At 42.1% G+C, this 15,472-nt stretch overlaps 1 protein-coding gene across 26 annotated transcripts in view; it reads left to right on the forward strand.

The window, feature by feature from the left end:
- DOCK9 (dedicator of cytokinesis 9) overlaps positions 1-13,199 on the forward strand; it is a 352,709-nt gene extending 339,510 nt beyond the window's left edge. For 21 of the 26 annotated variants that reach the window (XM_049701162.1, XM_033435156.2, XM_033435157.2 and 18 more), the window contains 4 exons: positions 4,994-5,184; positions 8,192-8,292; positions 8,428-8,566; positions 10,512-11,788. In XM_049701162.1, the coding sequence (XP_049557119.1) occupies positions 4,994-5,184; positions 8,192-8,292; positions 8,428-8,566; positions 10,512-10,634 (554 nt within the window). In that variant the 3' untranslated portion in view covers positions 10,635-11,788. Of the gene's footprint in view, positions 1-4,993; positions 5,185-8,191; positions 8,293-8,427; positions 8,567-9,470; positions 11,789-12,168 lie in introns of those variants that run through there. The other 5 variants (XR_007473128.1, XR_007473129.1, XM_049701151.1 and 2 more) reach the window with 5 other exon arrangements.
- Positions 13,200-15,472: the final 2,273 nt, after the last annotated feature.

The following is a 15,472-nucleotide window of genomic DNA, read 5'->3' on the forward strand; positions in this document are numbered from 1 at the left end:
AATGCTTTTGCACACAATTTCAAGTGATTTGCAGACTCTGTAGACCCATGGCCCCCCCAGATTAAGAACCCCCGCACACAGTGCTGCATCTGTGTCATGGGAAGGGACCCCTTACACACCTGCATGAGCCTACTCAGAGATCTAGGTGGGGTGAATAAATGGGACATGAGGCTGGACCCCACCCACCTAGTCTCTGAGTGGCTGGCCACCTTCAGCTTGGCACCTCCAGAACCAGGAAGCTCAGTGCATTCACAGGCTGCCCATTCAGCTGTGCCAGAGTTTTAATGGATCCTTTGGTACTGCTTAACCATGGATCACCCACCCCCAGAACTATGCTGTGCATCATCTCCCTGTTCCTGACAAGTGTAGAGTCATCTTGAGAGTGATTTCTACCTTCTTTAGGGGAGCTTGACACCATCGCTCTTAGGGTTGGGGTCAGCAAATGACGGGTAACCTGAAATAAAACGCTTTCTTGACTTAAAAAAAATTGGTGAGGAGGCTATTGAGAATGCCAGTTGTGTCTATCTCTGCTATTGAAGCCCATTTTTCAAAGAGTGGCCACACTTAAGTCGAACCTGGAAAGCACCCGCTGCTTGTCCAGCAGTCGATGCTGTCAAGTGTTCCGCCTGGGCGGGACCAGGGATCATCGTAATAGTTAGTGAAAGGAGCACTGTGAGGGTGGCATGTTTCAGGTGAGGCTCCACCCTCGCCAGTGGACAGTACACTTTAAATGGGTGAACTGTGTGGTGTGTGATTTATGTCTCAGTAAAGCTGTTGCCAAGGAAAGAATATGGTTCATTATGAAATAGTTCAGAACAGCATATTGCACAGGATTTTTCACCGTTCTTATGAGGGAACTGAGATAAAAATTAAAATACAAAAAAAAACACCCCCAAACCCTACATTCTTAAAGAAGGAGTCTCTGCTCTTGCTTTTAGAATAATAAGATAACATGTAAGGCACAAACAATATTAGCCTCTAAAACGTTAACCCCTCCCCATAGGTAAATGAATTGTTTTTCTAATGGACACAGTAGCAAATTCTTACTAAGCAAAATAACTGCATTTCTAGGTGGAGTCATTTGATGAGAATTACCAGCTTACCACGTTTATCTCTACAGCTGTGATGACCTCAAATCAGTGCTTATCAAAGGTTGTTTGCGGGAATATCAGCAGCATCAGCATCACCTGGGAACTTGTTAGAAATGCAGATTCTTGGGCTCCACCCAGACCTTCTGGATCGAGGACTCTTGGGGTGGGGCCCAGATGGTTGTGTTTAACCAAGCCTTCCAGGTGATTCTGATGCCACTCAAGTTTGAGAACTGCTGATTTAAATAAACTTAGCTCACTGATGAGTCAAGATCAGCATTTTTTATTATGATTATTCTGCTCAGGTAGCATACTGATTCATAAACAGTTACCATGAGGTGCTTTCCCTGGCCAGTTATGTCACAGAAATATTTTTGATTAGATAACGGGCTAGAGCAAAGCTCTGTACCTGCCAGAGCAGAGGGGATAAAGAGTAACCCCACTGCAGAGAGAAGCAAAGTAGACACAGGGGCTGTTGGCTTGGGAAACAACCACCTTGAGAAGGTGTGGGCAGTGCAGAGCCTGGGCCTGGGTCCTGTAGACCCAGTCACATCCTCACTGTGTGACCTTGGGCAGGTCACTTAACCTCGCTGCACCTTAGTTTTTCATCTGTAAAAAGAGATTTGTACTATCCATCTGGTGTCAAAGAATTTTGTAAATTATGCCCAGGTGTGGAAAGAATGTACTTCACTTTGCCACATCTCACCCACCATTGAGCTCCTTGCCTTTTGAGGTTGGTGAGGAGTGAAAGGAGATTATAACACAACACAGCACCAAAGAGGGGTGCAGTTTTTGCCCTGAAAGATTCTCAGAATTTCAGAAGGATAATTACTGGGTAGTGTAAAGATTTAGAGAAGGGGTTGTAAAAATGCTATTAAGAGCCTATAAACTACATCCACCTTCAGTTAAAGACACACAGACCAGGATATTCTGAAGACTTTGAATTTGAGAGTTTTCCCTTGTGTTATTAATCCCTTAGGTTCTTCTTCCACTGCATGCTTCAGAGCTGACCTTTGGCCTTCTAAGTTGTCGGGGAGCCCCTGCCCTCCCTGCCCTCTGAACCCAGACTGGCTCATTTTCCTGGATAGTTTAGTCAGTTAGCTGCAGTTGTGGAATCCTTTGAAAAACCTAATGATTGCCCTCCAGGCCCCCTCGGTGTAAATTTCTGAGCCTGCCTCCCTACGTGATTCCCTCTGTTCCTTCTTTCGTGGAACTCATTCCATGGAGTTTCTTCCCGGTCACTGTTCCAAAGTCTTCCAAATCATGTCCAGTCTCCTACTCAGGTTGGAAGTATCCTCCTGCCCCTCACCCTCTGTTCGGTCCAGGCAGACCGTACACCCACCCGCTCTTCTCAGCCATCTCTCCCTCGTCCTCCTGCCTGAAGGGCTGCAGATCACTGGTGTGGGGCGTTGATTAATAACACGGTGGCTCACTCAGTCCACCACCTAATTTTCCACCTTCCAGGCCAGTTTGCTCTTTCATTTAGCCATTTGGGCAGTAACACATTCTTCAGTTCAGCTAAATTCATTGAGCACAGGCAATGTTCCAACTTGGCATATCAGCAAAACAGAGCTCTCTGGCTTGTGCAGCTTAGACTCTAGCAGGAGGAGGCAGATGATAAACAGTAAATATAATGGGTAAATGTATCTGTGTTGGAAGGTCATACACGTTCTGGACAAAAGCAAAGGGGGTTGGAATTGTGGGGTTGGGGGCAGGGGGGCTGCAGTTTAATGGCGTGGCCAGGGTAGGTTTCACTGACAGTCCAGACTTGAAGGAGTTGAGGGAGCGGGCCCTGCACATGTCTGGAGGGAGAAGGCGCCGTCGGGGCAGAGGCCAGCGGCAGGGGTCCCTGTGCCCGGCACATTCAGGGCACGACCAGCAGGCAGGCATGGCTGGAGCTGAGTGAGCCCCAGTGAGAGGAGAGATGAGGCCCGCAAGGAAGGCAGGGGCCGGGGCAGTCCCAGATTGCGTGGACCGGGGAGGCTCACACACAGACTGGAGTTTCCTGTATCATCACACCCCTACTTTGCCTCGTTGACTCTCCAGTTAACCATCGTAAGGACCAGTGACTCAGGACTTATTTGGCTGAGTGAAATCAGAGCAATGTGCACATCTCACAGACACTGTTGGAGTTGGTTTTTCTCTCTGAAATAATGGCGCTACCGCACTGTGGCACTCAAAAACACTGTGATAACACTAATCACATGTGTTTGGACATGGCTGTTAGCCTCATGAAACGTGTGTCCTGACAAGTGAGAATGCAGTGGCCCTCCCCTGTGTAAAGCGTGTCAGTCTATCACGTGCGAGTTCACCTCTGGCCGGAGGGCCGTGTTCTGTCTCCCTGGCTGATAAACAGCAGCATCTAGTTCTTGTCATGTATCAAAGGAGCCTTCAGTCCGAAGAGGACTTATCAATCCCAGGGTTGCCACTTAAAAACTCTGTGTCCACAAGGAACACAGAAGAAATAGTAGGCACAGACCCTTGGCCTTAGATTGATAAAACATGTAGCGACTAGAACAGGCCTGTAAGTGTGTGACAAACAAGGTTGCATCATGTTGAATGTCTTTTCCAGCCTTGTTCAGACTCTGGGTAACCCAAGGGAACTCTGTGTTTTGCAGGGAACCGGGCTTTCTCATTTTGTGATCAGTCCTTTTTGAGTAAACCCTCCCCAGCCACTTAGTAAATAGTAAAGAATCCAAACATAACACTCCATCTTACTTTAGCTTGTTAAAAAATAAAATAAGCTTTTAAGCATATGTCTACCTGTTTATTCATAAATATATATTAAATAAGAATATTATAGATTTTTACATATACCATACAAGCAATAAGGTAGAAAGGTAAAACATTACCAAATTGGAACCAGTTATTTTTCTGTTCTTTTTTTTTTATAAATTTATTTTATTTTATGTATTTATTTTTGGCTGCGTTGGGTCTTTCTTGCGGTACGCACGTAGCCTTCTCATTGCGGTGGCTTCTTGTTGCGGAGCACGGGCTCCAGGTGCACAGGCTCAGTAGTTGTGGCTCGCAGGCTCTAGAGCTCAGGCTCAGTAGTTGTGGCGCACGGGCTTAATTGCTCCACAGCATGTGGGATCTTCCCAGACCACGGCTCGAACCCGTGTACCCTGCGTTGGTAGGCAGATTCTTAACCACTGTGCCTCCGGGAAAACCTTTCTGTTCTTCTTTAAATGAACTCTTTGGTGTTGATATGTTCAGGTGTCTTATTATAAGAAAGGAAAACAATATCGAGTGGCGCCTTTTATGGTTAAAAAAAAAAGTGAGAAAAATTAAATATTTTTATTTAATGTTTTTGAATCATTTAAAAGTTTTAAAATATCTTTATTATTATGCAACTCAAAGAGTTTGTGAATTTCTGCTTCATAAAATACTTTGCTTGGAAATATATTCTCATGTTATTTTTCATTGATTTCTCTGGCCGTACGAACTTAAGCATGTGATTCAAAGTTGTTCTATGGCTCAAGCATATTTCTATGGAACTCTTTTCTGGACTTAATTTATTATATGATATCTCAAAACTGTTTATTTAGTCTTTTTTATATTTGCAAAGCCATCTTATACCTACTAGCTCATTCAGCTCTCATAATTTCCAAAGAAGTAGTGCATTTATGGGTGAGAAAATTGAGCAGGGAATGAGAAAGTGATTTCTTCAAAGACAAACTTCTCATATTAAAGTTGACAAGAACCCAACTCTCTTGACTTTATGTGATGCCTGTCATGCACAATGATAAACGAGGACAGTATTCTGGTTCCACGAAATACTGGCATGTGACCTAGGCAAGCTCTGGGTTCCTTATCTGTAGAATGGGAGTAATGATCACTTCTACCTCAGTACTAGTGAAGCACGTGCAAGCTGTGGACTCATTCTAGGCCGTGTTCCTCCACAGCCATACACTGCTTCCCTTACGTGAAGAAGCGGATCCCCGTCATGTACCAGCACCACACGGACCTGAACCCCATCGAGGTGGCCATTGACGAGATGAGTAAGAAGGTGGCCGAGCTCCGGCAGCTGTGCTCCTCGGCCGAAGTGGACATGATCAAACTGCAGCTCAAACTCCAGGGCAGTGTGAGCGTCCAGGTGAGCCGGGCGCCGGACCAAGCAAACCACCGGGCAACAGAGAACAGATCCTTAGACCTTGGGAAATTTTAGGTCGTTCACACCAGCAAGGTCCAGTGTAGATCCCTGGCTTTATCAGGTGATCCCCGTTACCTCCCTTCAATATTTGTGCAGTTTCTCCTGATGCCAGAGGGGCGGTAGCCTTGGGGCTACGAGAGTGTCATTCTCACCAAGTTGTCTGCCAGGGGTAGGAGATGGCTCTCCATACAACCTGGTTTTTCAGTAATTTGAGGAATTCTGGGTGCCTAATTGGAAGCATAAAGACTCTTTTAAATATAAAGCAAGTGTGGATAGCTATAGGTTTCCTTATAAAACTATTGTTTTCTGGTTTCTATGAAAATTGCACCTGAAAAAGTACATTAAGTTTCACTCTCTTAATGGTATCTTTTATTAACAAAATTATTCATTTTAATATAGCCCAGCTAATCAATTTTTCCTTTATTTGTGTGTCCTCTTTAAGAAATCTGTGTCAGAGATAGTCTATGTTTTCTTTGTTTAGATTCCTGTGTAGGTGTGCAATCTATCTGAATTGGTTTTTGTATGTGGTAGCATATAGGGGTCAAGACATTTTTTTTTCCTATAGCTGTTCAAGTGATGTATACCATTTATGGACAAAGTCATCCTGGATCTAGGTGCTGATTATACAAATATGTTCAGTTTGTGAAAATTTATCAAGCTAAACACTTATGATATATGCACCTTTATGTTTGTATAGTGCACTTCAATCATGGGGGTTTTTTTCAGGTATTTTACGTATATGATTTCCTAAGAAATTAGTAGATGTTAAATCACTCCCTCCAGGGACCAGCATGCTTCTTGCTTTATTGATGTTTTTAAATGTATATAAATAATTCTATCATCTGCTTTATGTATATATTCCCATATCCAATTATTTTCTCTTTCTGGAAGGGTATGTTTATGAAAGTTACATATAGATTGTAATACAATGGTTTCATTTCCTGAAGTCACTTTTTGTCAACTTTTTATCAGATCCACGCTGAGCTGTTACCTAACATTTTTCTAAATGTCTGTCATTCACTGCAAAAGTTTTCACAGATGTTTTCAGCCTCTTCCCTTATGGCCCAAAAGACTAATGTGCCAAAATAAGTTATCAAGCGAATATGATAAATATTCCAGCCACATGATTGATTAGATAATGGGCCAGAGGCCAAAATTTTCTGCAGCTTAAAACAAAACCTGGCCTGGGAACATCCAGCCTCTATCTAAGGCCAGTGGAAGAGTGTGTGTGCCAGTAAGGGATGGGGCTGGACAGGTCTAGCCTTCTAAAGGGCAAAATGTGCCCTGCCATTTGATAGTGACCTTGAGGGGTTTTGTTTGTTTGTTTATTTTTTATACAGCAGGTTCTTATTAGTTATCTATTTAATGCATATTAGTGTATACATGTCAATCCCAATCTCCCAGTTCATCCCACCACCACCACCACCCACCCCACTTTCCCCACTTGGTGTCCGTACGTTTGTTCTCTACATCTGTGTCTCTATTTCTGCCCTGCAAACCGGTTCGTCTGTACCGTTTTACTAGATTCCACATATATGTGTTAATATACGATATTTGTTTTGCTCTTTCTGACTTACTTCACTCCGTATGACAGTCTCTAGGAGTGACCTTAGAGTTTTATAAATGCCCCATCATCTTTAAAAGCAAAGAATTCCATGATGAAATGAGGAGATTAAGTTTATACATGCGCACCCTCCAGGGTAACAACAAAGCTGGAGTCAGGGGAAATGAACTTTTTTGTCTTATTTGTGTGTTTCTTTAATTCTTCCACCAAGAGCCTCTGGGCTTGCTGTTGTACAGGACAGAGCCATCAGGTGGCTCCATGATTCTGCACTCCACTCCAAGATCTTGTTATGCTGGACTTCATGAAGTCTCATCAGCTTCCCTTCTGCATCTTCTTAAAACTGAACATATGTATCGTTTTGGATAATCCTTCATTTGGGTTACCTTTAGGTTGTTAACATAGCTCTCCACACATATCCAGTAATCATATCCAGTTATCACCAAGGGTTAGCTAGTTGTCCCTGTCTCAGAGGGCCCCACCTCTAATGTCTGTGCCCCCCGTCTCCCCACCTCTGGTGTGAATTCTCTCGGCTCAGTTACTGTGCAAGTCCTGTACACTGTGGACCAGGACCACAGCCCGTCCCCTTCACCGACAGCCACAGACGAGACAGACAGCCCTCCCTACTTAACTTCCAAGTCCACCAGGCCTCCCGGGAAAAATCGTGCACTAATCACATGGTCAGGACCTTTCCCAAGATGTCTCAGGTGCCTGGAACTTTCTCCTTCCCATCCAGTGTATCTAACCTTCTTTCTGTCAACACTCCCACGTTTCCTGACTTACCCAACCTCGGCGAACTCTTCTTGGTGAATTAAAGGAGACATTCCGGGCTCTGGTTCACTCATCCTGTTGCTAAATGCCCCAAATCTTTGTCTTTCCAGCCCACCTGAATGGTTAGTTCATTTGAGGATAGCAGATCAGCTTGCCCATGGCTGTCTACACAATTCCATGAGGTGAACAGTTGGTTTTTTAAAACTGGCTCATATACTTAATTTTTCAATTTTCATTGCACTCGCCAGATTGACTTCTTAGTTCAGTGTCATGCAGCACAAATACCAGTTGGACGACTTGGGCTCTGATCTCAGGTGTTTTGCTTATTGGCTATTCGACCTTGAACGGGTCCTTAAGTTTTCCAAGCATTGGTTCTTCCTACATAAAATGAACCATCATCACAAGTGCCCTAAGGATGGCTGAGATGATAAAATCAAATCACTTATAACATCATGAGCTTTATTCATGGTTTCCTCTTTGGTGTCCTAAGTTCCTGGAGGGCAGAGGTCATGACTAACTCACTCAAGCAGCATTTTTAGCAAATGCCAACTGAAACTAAATGAATGATAATTGGTATTTTCTTCATAACGTAATTTAAGATCTTTGTTCTTTATCTAGGTCAATGCCGGTCCACTAGCATATGCCCGAGCTTTCTTAGACGACACAAACACAAAGAGATATCCTGACAATAAAGTGAAGTTGCTTAAAGAAGTTTTCAGGTAAAGCACACGGGAAATGTCTCTTTTTCTTCAAGTGTTGATCATTTCTGTGCTCACTCAAGAACGAGATCCTACCAGTTGGACTCATCCTGTGTTCTGTACATGCCTTGATTTCCCTCTCCCACACCGTTCCAGGCAATTTGTGGAAGCTTGCGGTCAAGCCTTAGCGGTAAATGAACGGCTGATCAAAGAGGACCAGTTAGAGTATCAGGAGGAAATGAAGGCCAACTACAGGGAAATGACGAGAGAGCTTTCTGAAATCATGCATGAGCAGGTAGGTGCCACTCTGGAGTGCTTCTCATTTTTAGGGAGCACACATCAGTTGGGGCCTCAAGTGCCCCCAGTGATGGCCTAAACCCTCCGACATCCTTCCAGAATTTTGCTATCTGAAGGATAGTGTAGCATGCTGCACTGCCGTTACTACCTAACCATGGGTACCTGGGGAGCAGCTAACATTGTGCTCACCCGTCATTGTCTAATATGACCAGAGGAGACCAGCACCCTCCTCCTCTTTATCACTTAATCTAGCTCAAAAACACCTCACATTAAAAAAAATACCAGTACCATTCCTGGAAGCTTCTTTATTCACCCAGTCCTTTGGAAGAAGAGGGTTTACCAGCCTGGTTTAAGGAATTCTCTGTTGTAGTATGTGTCTTTCACCATTTAAAGAGATAGGGTCGTTCAGTTTTTTACTGTTTACAGCTGACCTGGGTGCCCTCGTGGGTTCCTCAAGGCTACTTCTTTATTCCTTGTCATTGTGGGCAGCTTTCCTGATTACACTGCTACTGTCGTCTTCCTGTATGAATTCCTTTTGGTAGGATTACATATGTGGGCTCAGTGGTCATCAGGGGGGACAGCTGCCCAGGGAACTGAGTGAATCTCAAAGGCGATCATCTCCTATTGCTTCTTGAGGGGTCTGTTCTCCATCAACCACAGCGACTTCTTCTGAGTCACGGACTCAGTCTTTATGATTAGTGTTGGCACCTTGATAGCACACGACTGCTTCTGTCTGTTCCCTACGGTACTGTCTTTCATTCTCGCAAAATGGAAGCCAAGACCATTTGTGTCAGTTAACGTACCATGTGATGATTTAGTGAGAAGGATTCTGTTGTAGGAAACTCACTTAAATGTCTAAGCTTTAACTTGCTTTTTTCTCTCCTCCATGCTCACACGTTCAGATGGGATGGTAATGTCATTTTTTAATTTTATTTCTCTGGATCTTGATAACTGGCTCACATAAAGTTATTACTGAGTTTGGGCAACTGCAGACATTGACGTAATGACCATGCACGTGCAAAAAGAAGCCCTCTTCTGGGCATTTAGAAAAGTAGGAAAACAAAACTGAATAAACATGTGAATCATTAAGCAGAAAGAGAAGGTCTCATGGGAACAAGTTTTTGCAGAAAGCTCAAGGTCTTTTCCATGGGGCCTCCAGACAGGATGGAGAGCTTGGTCAGTGGGTGCCAGCACTTGGCACTAGAAAAGATGAAAGTAGGAAGAAAACTGTGGGCTGAGAATATTAAAATAAACTTCCAGATTGTATGGACACAATGCCATGCCGTGCTCTAAACTACACCTTGAACTTTCCATTATCTCAACAACTATGAAGATTAAACTTTGAACCCTTGAGCAAAAAGAGTCATGACCTGGAGTAGACTTGCTTTTGGATTTTCCAGGGGAGCCTCTGAGTGTGTATGTTCTTCTCAGTTTCCACCTGGCAATAGCCCGAGTCTTGCACTTAGAATTCTTCCCTGCATTACTGAGCGCGAAAGAGACTTGATCAGGGCCAGCGAGGCAGCCACTCTCTTGCTCCCAGGGTAGAAATCTGTAAGACCCTAAGAGAAGGAGCTGGTAGAGAACACCGATGCTCCAGACTCAATTAAAAAAGACTTTTCCAGGGGACAAGGCCAGGTCGTGTCCCCATCAAGTGTGTGTAGGATAGGCCTCAAGGTGCCTTATAACCTGGTGAGGTTAGAAGACTGTCCAATCACTAACCTGGAAAGGAAACAAAACATGTTGTTCTTGACTTTCTCCTTAAAATCCTGACCTGAAAAACGTCATTTATGAGGTGAGCTAACACGCTCCCTCTGCAAACCACCAAAGCCAAGCTCTCTGAGGGCACCGCCACTCACAGTAACAGTGGCCACTGGATGATAAATGTGAGAAGTGTCATTTGGAGCAGTTTACGCTTGGGTAACCTTGTGTTTCTGTGCCTCGAGATTTGCCCCCTGGAGGAGAAGACCAGCGTTTTGCCGAATTCCCTTCACATCTTCAACGCCATCAGTGGGACCCCAACAAGCACGCTGGTTCACGGCATGACCAGCTCGTCCTCCGTGGTGTGACGTCATCTCGTGGACCGCGTGTGGGGACTTGCTTTGTCATTTGCAAACTCAGGATGATCTCCAAAGCTACTCACTGGGCACATGCCAAGGCCCGGGGAGGCGGAGCCCAAGGAGCAGTCGAGGGGAACGCGCGAGAAGGGAAAGAAAGAGCCGTGTTATTTCATAGCAGATGTTCTGCAGGGTCGTAGGAGAGCACACATATTTTTTTAAACCTTGCTGGCAATAGTCAACATTTTCATTATGTCTTAACAGAGGTATGTGGCGGACACTCTTAAGCTGGAGTTAAATTTTATTCTTCCTTACAGAGTAGTATTAAAAATAAACGGCCTGGAGAAAACAAGTATTCTGGAATGTACATAGCACTGAAATCGAGGCTGGGGTAACCTTTTGCCTCTAGGCTAAGCTGGAAAATCTTGAAAATATTTTTTTTTTCCCGTGGCACATTCAGGTTGAATACAAGAACTATTTTTGTGACTAGTTTTTGATGACCTAAGGGAACTGACCATTGTAATTTTTGTACCAGTGAACCCGGAGGTTTAGTGCTTTTATACTCATTTACTTGCATTTAAAAAATATGAAAGCTTAAGAAACTATGTGAGCTTAAGACTAGTCAAGCAGTTTAGAACCAAAGGCCTGTATTAATAAACACAACTATGCTAAACATTTAAAGTAGTACAGTATACTGTTATGTACATAGAGTTTGTTAATACAGTCTTGGCATTGTGTACATACACGTATGACATTTCTACATTTTTAATACTCACATCAGCTTCCGCATAAAGTTTAATTGTGACAGATTTGTGTTGTTCTTAGTATATGCAACACACTTGACTTTACTGTTTTATTCTTGTACATAAAAAAAGTGCAATATGGAGATGTATACAGTCTTTGCTATGTTAGGTTTATAAACTGTTTTAAAAATTTCATCCTTTTGCCAAAACGGTGGAGTATGTCATTGGTAAATCATAAATCCTGTGGTGAACAGTGGTGTAATGTAAAGCTTTCACCATGTTATATTTTCTTTTCAGACATTAATTTAGTAATTTTATATTTGGGAAAAATAAAGGTTTTTAATTTTATTTAACTAGAATCTCTGCCCTGCTGTAATTAAACATTCTGTACCACAGTTGTATTAAAAATAACATTGCTGATTTTCCGGTAGTGAGTATTGGGTATTTATTGTCTGACAGTCCTAAGAGGGGCAGGATATTGAAATATTTGGGGGTGAAATAATGTGGCAAAAGAAATTTGCTTTAAAGTACCTAAGGGGGAAAAAAGAGGGTAGGTAGGTGACAGATGTTGGTAATTGTGGAAGCTGAGGCTGGGTACGTGGGAATCATTATACCCGTTTCTCTGCCTTTGTGCAAAGTTTCCATGGTACAGATTTCAAGAGGCAGGGCTAGGGGCCAGATCTTCCAGGGGATGTGGATAAATGCCTTGTTGCACTGCAGTCTGGCTCTGAATTCTACTGGTTGTTCCCAAGTATACATAGACAAGTTAATACTTCTGTCTTTTCCTCTTCAACTCTACCAAGGTCTCCATCTTTATCATCTCCCTGCTTGCTTTGAAGGTGAGTACTCTGGGATAAGATGGTCATTTATCCCAGCAATGCATCAGCGGCCAGGTGTGCCCACACTGCCTGTGCCCTACATCATCATAAACGCTGAAGCCGAGTCAAGTGATGCCTCAGACTGCAGGTGCTGGTCCTGCCTGTGGTTGTGCCCAGGGACCCAGCGGAGGAGCCACTCAGCCCCAGAGTTCCAGCGATGGAAGAAAGAGGAGTCTTTCACAAGAAATAAAATAGCTGGTTTTCCTACTTGAAGGGTTTTGGAGGCTGTCTTTTTTCATAACCAGTTGAGGAAGGAAATCATGATGCTGTGTACATCCTGAGCACCCAGATGCCAAGGATCTTATGGTGTCTTTGGAACTTCTCTGTCAGTGGGCAAGGCTGTATTTTACAGATGGCGACAAGGTCATGAAGAAGAGATGTGAGGAGTTACGACAGCTCACCAGGCTGCAGCCCATTCATTAGTGGATCCAGACTTAGGGCTTGAGAAGATTCTCTGCGTTTGCCCTGAGTCTCTGACATGTCGGCCCCGTGTAATAAACCTTGACTCTCCCTAACACCAGCAGGGATAGGTATAAGAGTTTGTCTCCCTTGTCGCCGAGCTGGATTTCCTGGTCACAAATGACTCATTTAGAAGCCATAAAATGCAGGTCATCGTGCAGTAAGATAAATGTATCTAGAAAGAGCTAACTTGCTACCTTGTGGTTAAACTTGGGAAGTAATTTGTACAGATTTCATGTCAGATAAGATTCAGCTTGGAAGGTGGCCAACCCTCACTAATTACAACAGTGGAGAAAGGAACCATCGCTAAGATGAAGACATCTATTGACCCTGCACTGAAACACGTTCACATCAATTAAAAACCTCATTTAGTTTATGCATAAAATTTTAATTTTGGTATAAAGTTACACATTAAAGTAGCAGTTTATTGGGGAAAATTGTGTTTTTTAACATTAAGAAATCTTTATTGCTAATTTTCAATAAATTTTTAAATGTTTTCCATAGATCTTATTCTTTTTTTTTATTGCGGTAAAATATACATAACATGAAATTTACCATTTTAACCATTTTTAAATGTACAGTTCAGTGGCATTAAGTACATTCTTATTGTTGTGCAACCATCACCACCATTTATCTACAGAACTTTTTCATATTCCCAAACAAAAACTCTGTACTCATTAAACAAGAACTCCCTATTCCCCCTTTGGGAAAATTCTTTGACGTAACTTGGGAATTAAAACACTATTCAGTACTTTATCAGGGATATTTGCCACCTGGGAACTAACTAACTCTAGGTAGTATACATAAATAAAGTCAGCCCCTTGCATGGAGAAAGCTGTTGAGAGTAGGGATGTGAAATTAAAAGGTGACTTATGTAATAATCATTGGGATTTACATAACCGTATGTCAGAGTTACTCAGTGTAGAAACTCTGTTCAAAAACATTTTGATTTCCATCAACGGGATTGTTTGCATAAACTATTGTACATCTACACAGTGACTCCACTGTGTAGCTATAAAAAGGGATTAATATCTCTGTTTACTGCTTTGGAGTGATCTTCAAGATACCATATGTACAAAACACAAGACAGAGAAAAGTGCAAATAGTGTGCTACTCATTATTTAAGAAAGGAGGGATAAGGAAGCAGAGATGATTGGTTTTTTTTAGATGGAAGGGAAAAATCAAAAAAGAAAAGTTTTAAGTTATTACCTATATGGGGAGAGAGGGAATAATACATAGGGGACAGAGTTAGAGGATTACCCTGTTCAAATATAATTTGCTTCATAGATTTGGCTCTAGAACCATGTGAATATTTACAAAATTATTAAAATAAATTTTTGATTCCTAAGAATTGAAAGCAAAATGAAATAAATCAACATAACCACATATACAGTTGATGACACAAATACATAGGAATTATTTCAAATGACTTTAAAATACAGGAATTTCACTGTGCATCTCTAGTGACATGTACCCTAAGGACAAAAATAGTAGCAACAAATAAATAAATGATCGGTTAATACACAAAAAACATTTTCAATAATTGTTTTGTTTTGTGGAAGTGGTGTTTTGTTTTTGTGAGATTGTCATTCTGAGACTGTTGTGTGTTTACTGTTGGAGAAAGTAACTGAGTGATTATGTGGATATCATTAGGAACCAAGTTTTTGGCATGGGAGAAAAAAAAGTTACATCTATAAGATAAAAATAGGTTAAATTAAAACCCTTTAGTTCTGAATTTGATATGGAGATATGAATTTGAACTCATCATATATTTATCTTAAATACACACTTATTTCCTCACTTGGTTAACTGAAAAGACTTAAAAACAATGACCAAGCCAGTAGCTAATGAGCACCTCTAAGTGCCCAAATTGTAGTCTCTAAATACCTTTCTGACCAAAACTATCCAGGCTCCATGGAGAATGGCTGAGTCTAGATTTAGGGCAGAAAATGTCCAAGGTGAGTCTGGAGCGTCTTCTCATACCTGACTTCCACGGGACTGGCAAAGACACCACAGGCCCTGTCAAGAGAATTTCAAGAAGCTCCTTCTAGGTAGATATGGGGTGAACATAAACAAGAATAATAATAGCAGTGGGTTAAAATTATATAATTAAGTTCATGATGATACTAGAAAAATAAAGACTAGCAACGATTGAAGGAGCTAATATTACCAAGAAAGACGAAGAGGTGATACATGCCTCATGATGGAAGTACACACCACCATCTATGACGGAGTCTTGCCAAAAACTGTAACCTGAATCTGATCAAGTCTAAATCGAATCACCAATTCCCTGGGAAATACAGGACACAGAGGAACATGTTAAATGACACCACGGGGAATGCAATCAGCAAAATCCAGTTCTGTGGGAAGCTCTGTAGAACAAACAATCTGATTTCTTCAGTAAATTTCAAGAAAAAAGAGATGGAGAGGGCACTTGTATGTTAAAAGAAATTCAAGGTTCTCTTGATATGGTATATATACTATGTAAAGTAGATAAACTTTTCCCTATCCCTTCCACTAAATACAACTAAAAACCCTGGACATTATACCTTAAAAAACAAACATAAGACTCTGAAAGGTAAAGTGAAGGAAGCAGACCAGCCAGCAACATTGGGACCCAAAGAACGATAACAGTGGTAAGCCCCCCAGTTGTTTTGTTTTTTTTTAAATTTTGTTCAAGGCTTTTTTTTTTTTCCTTTTTTTTAATAAGTTTATTTATTTAGGCTGCGTTGGATCTTCGTTGCTGCATGCGGGCTTTCTCTAGTTGCGG

This window comes from Orcinus orca, chromosome 18 (assembly GCF_937001465.1).
Source record: "Orcinus orca chromosome 18, mOrcOrc1.1, whole genome shotgun sequence".
Lineage (NCBI taxonomy): Eukaryota > Metazoa > Chordata > Mammalia > Artiodactyla > Delphinidae > Orcinus > Orcinus orca.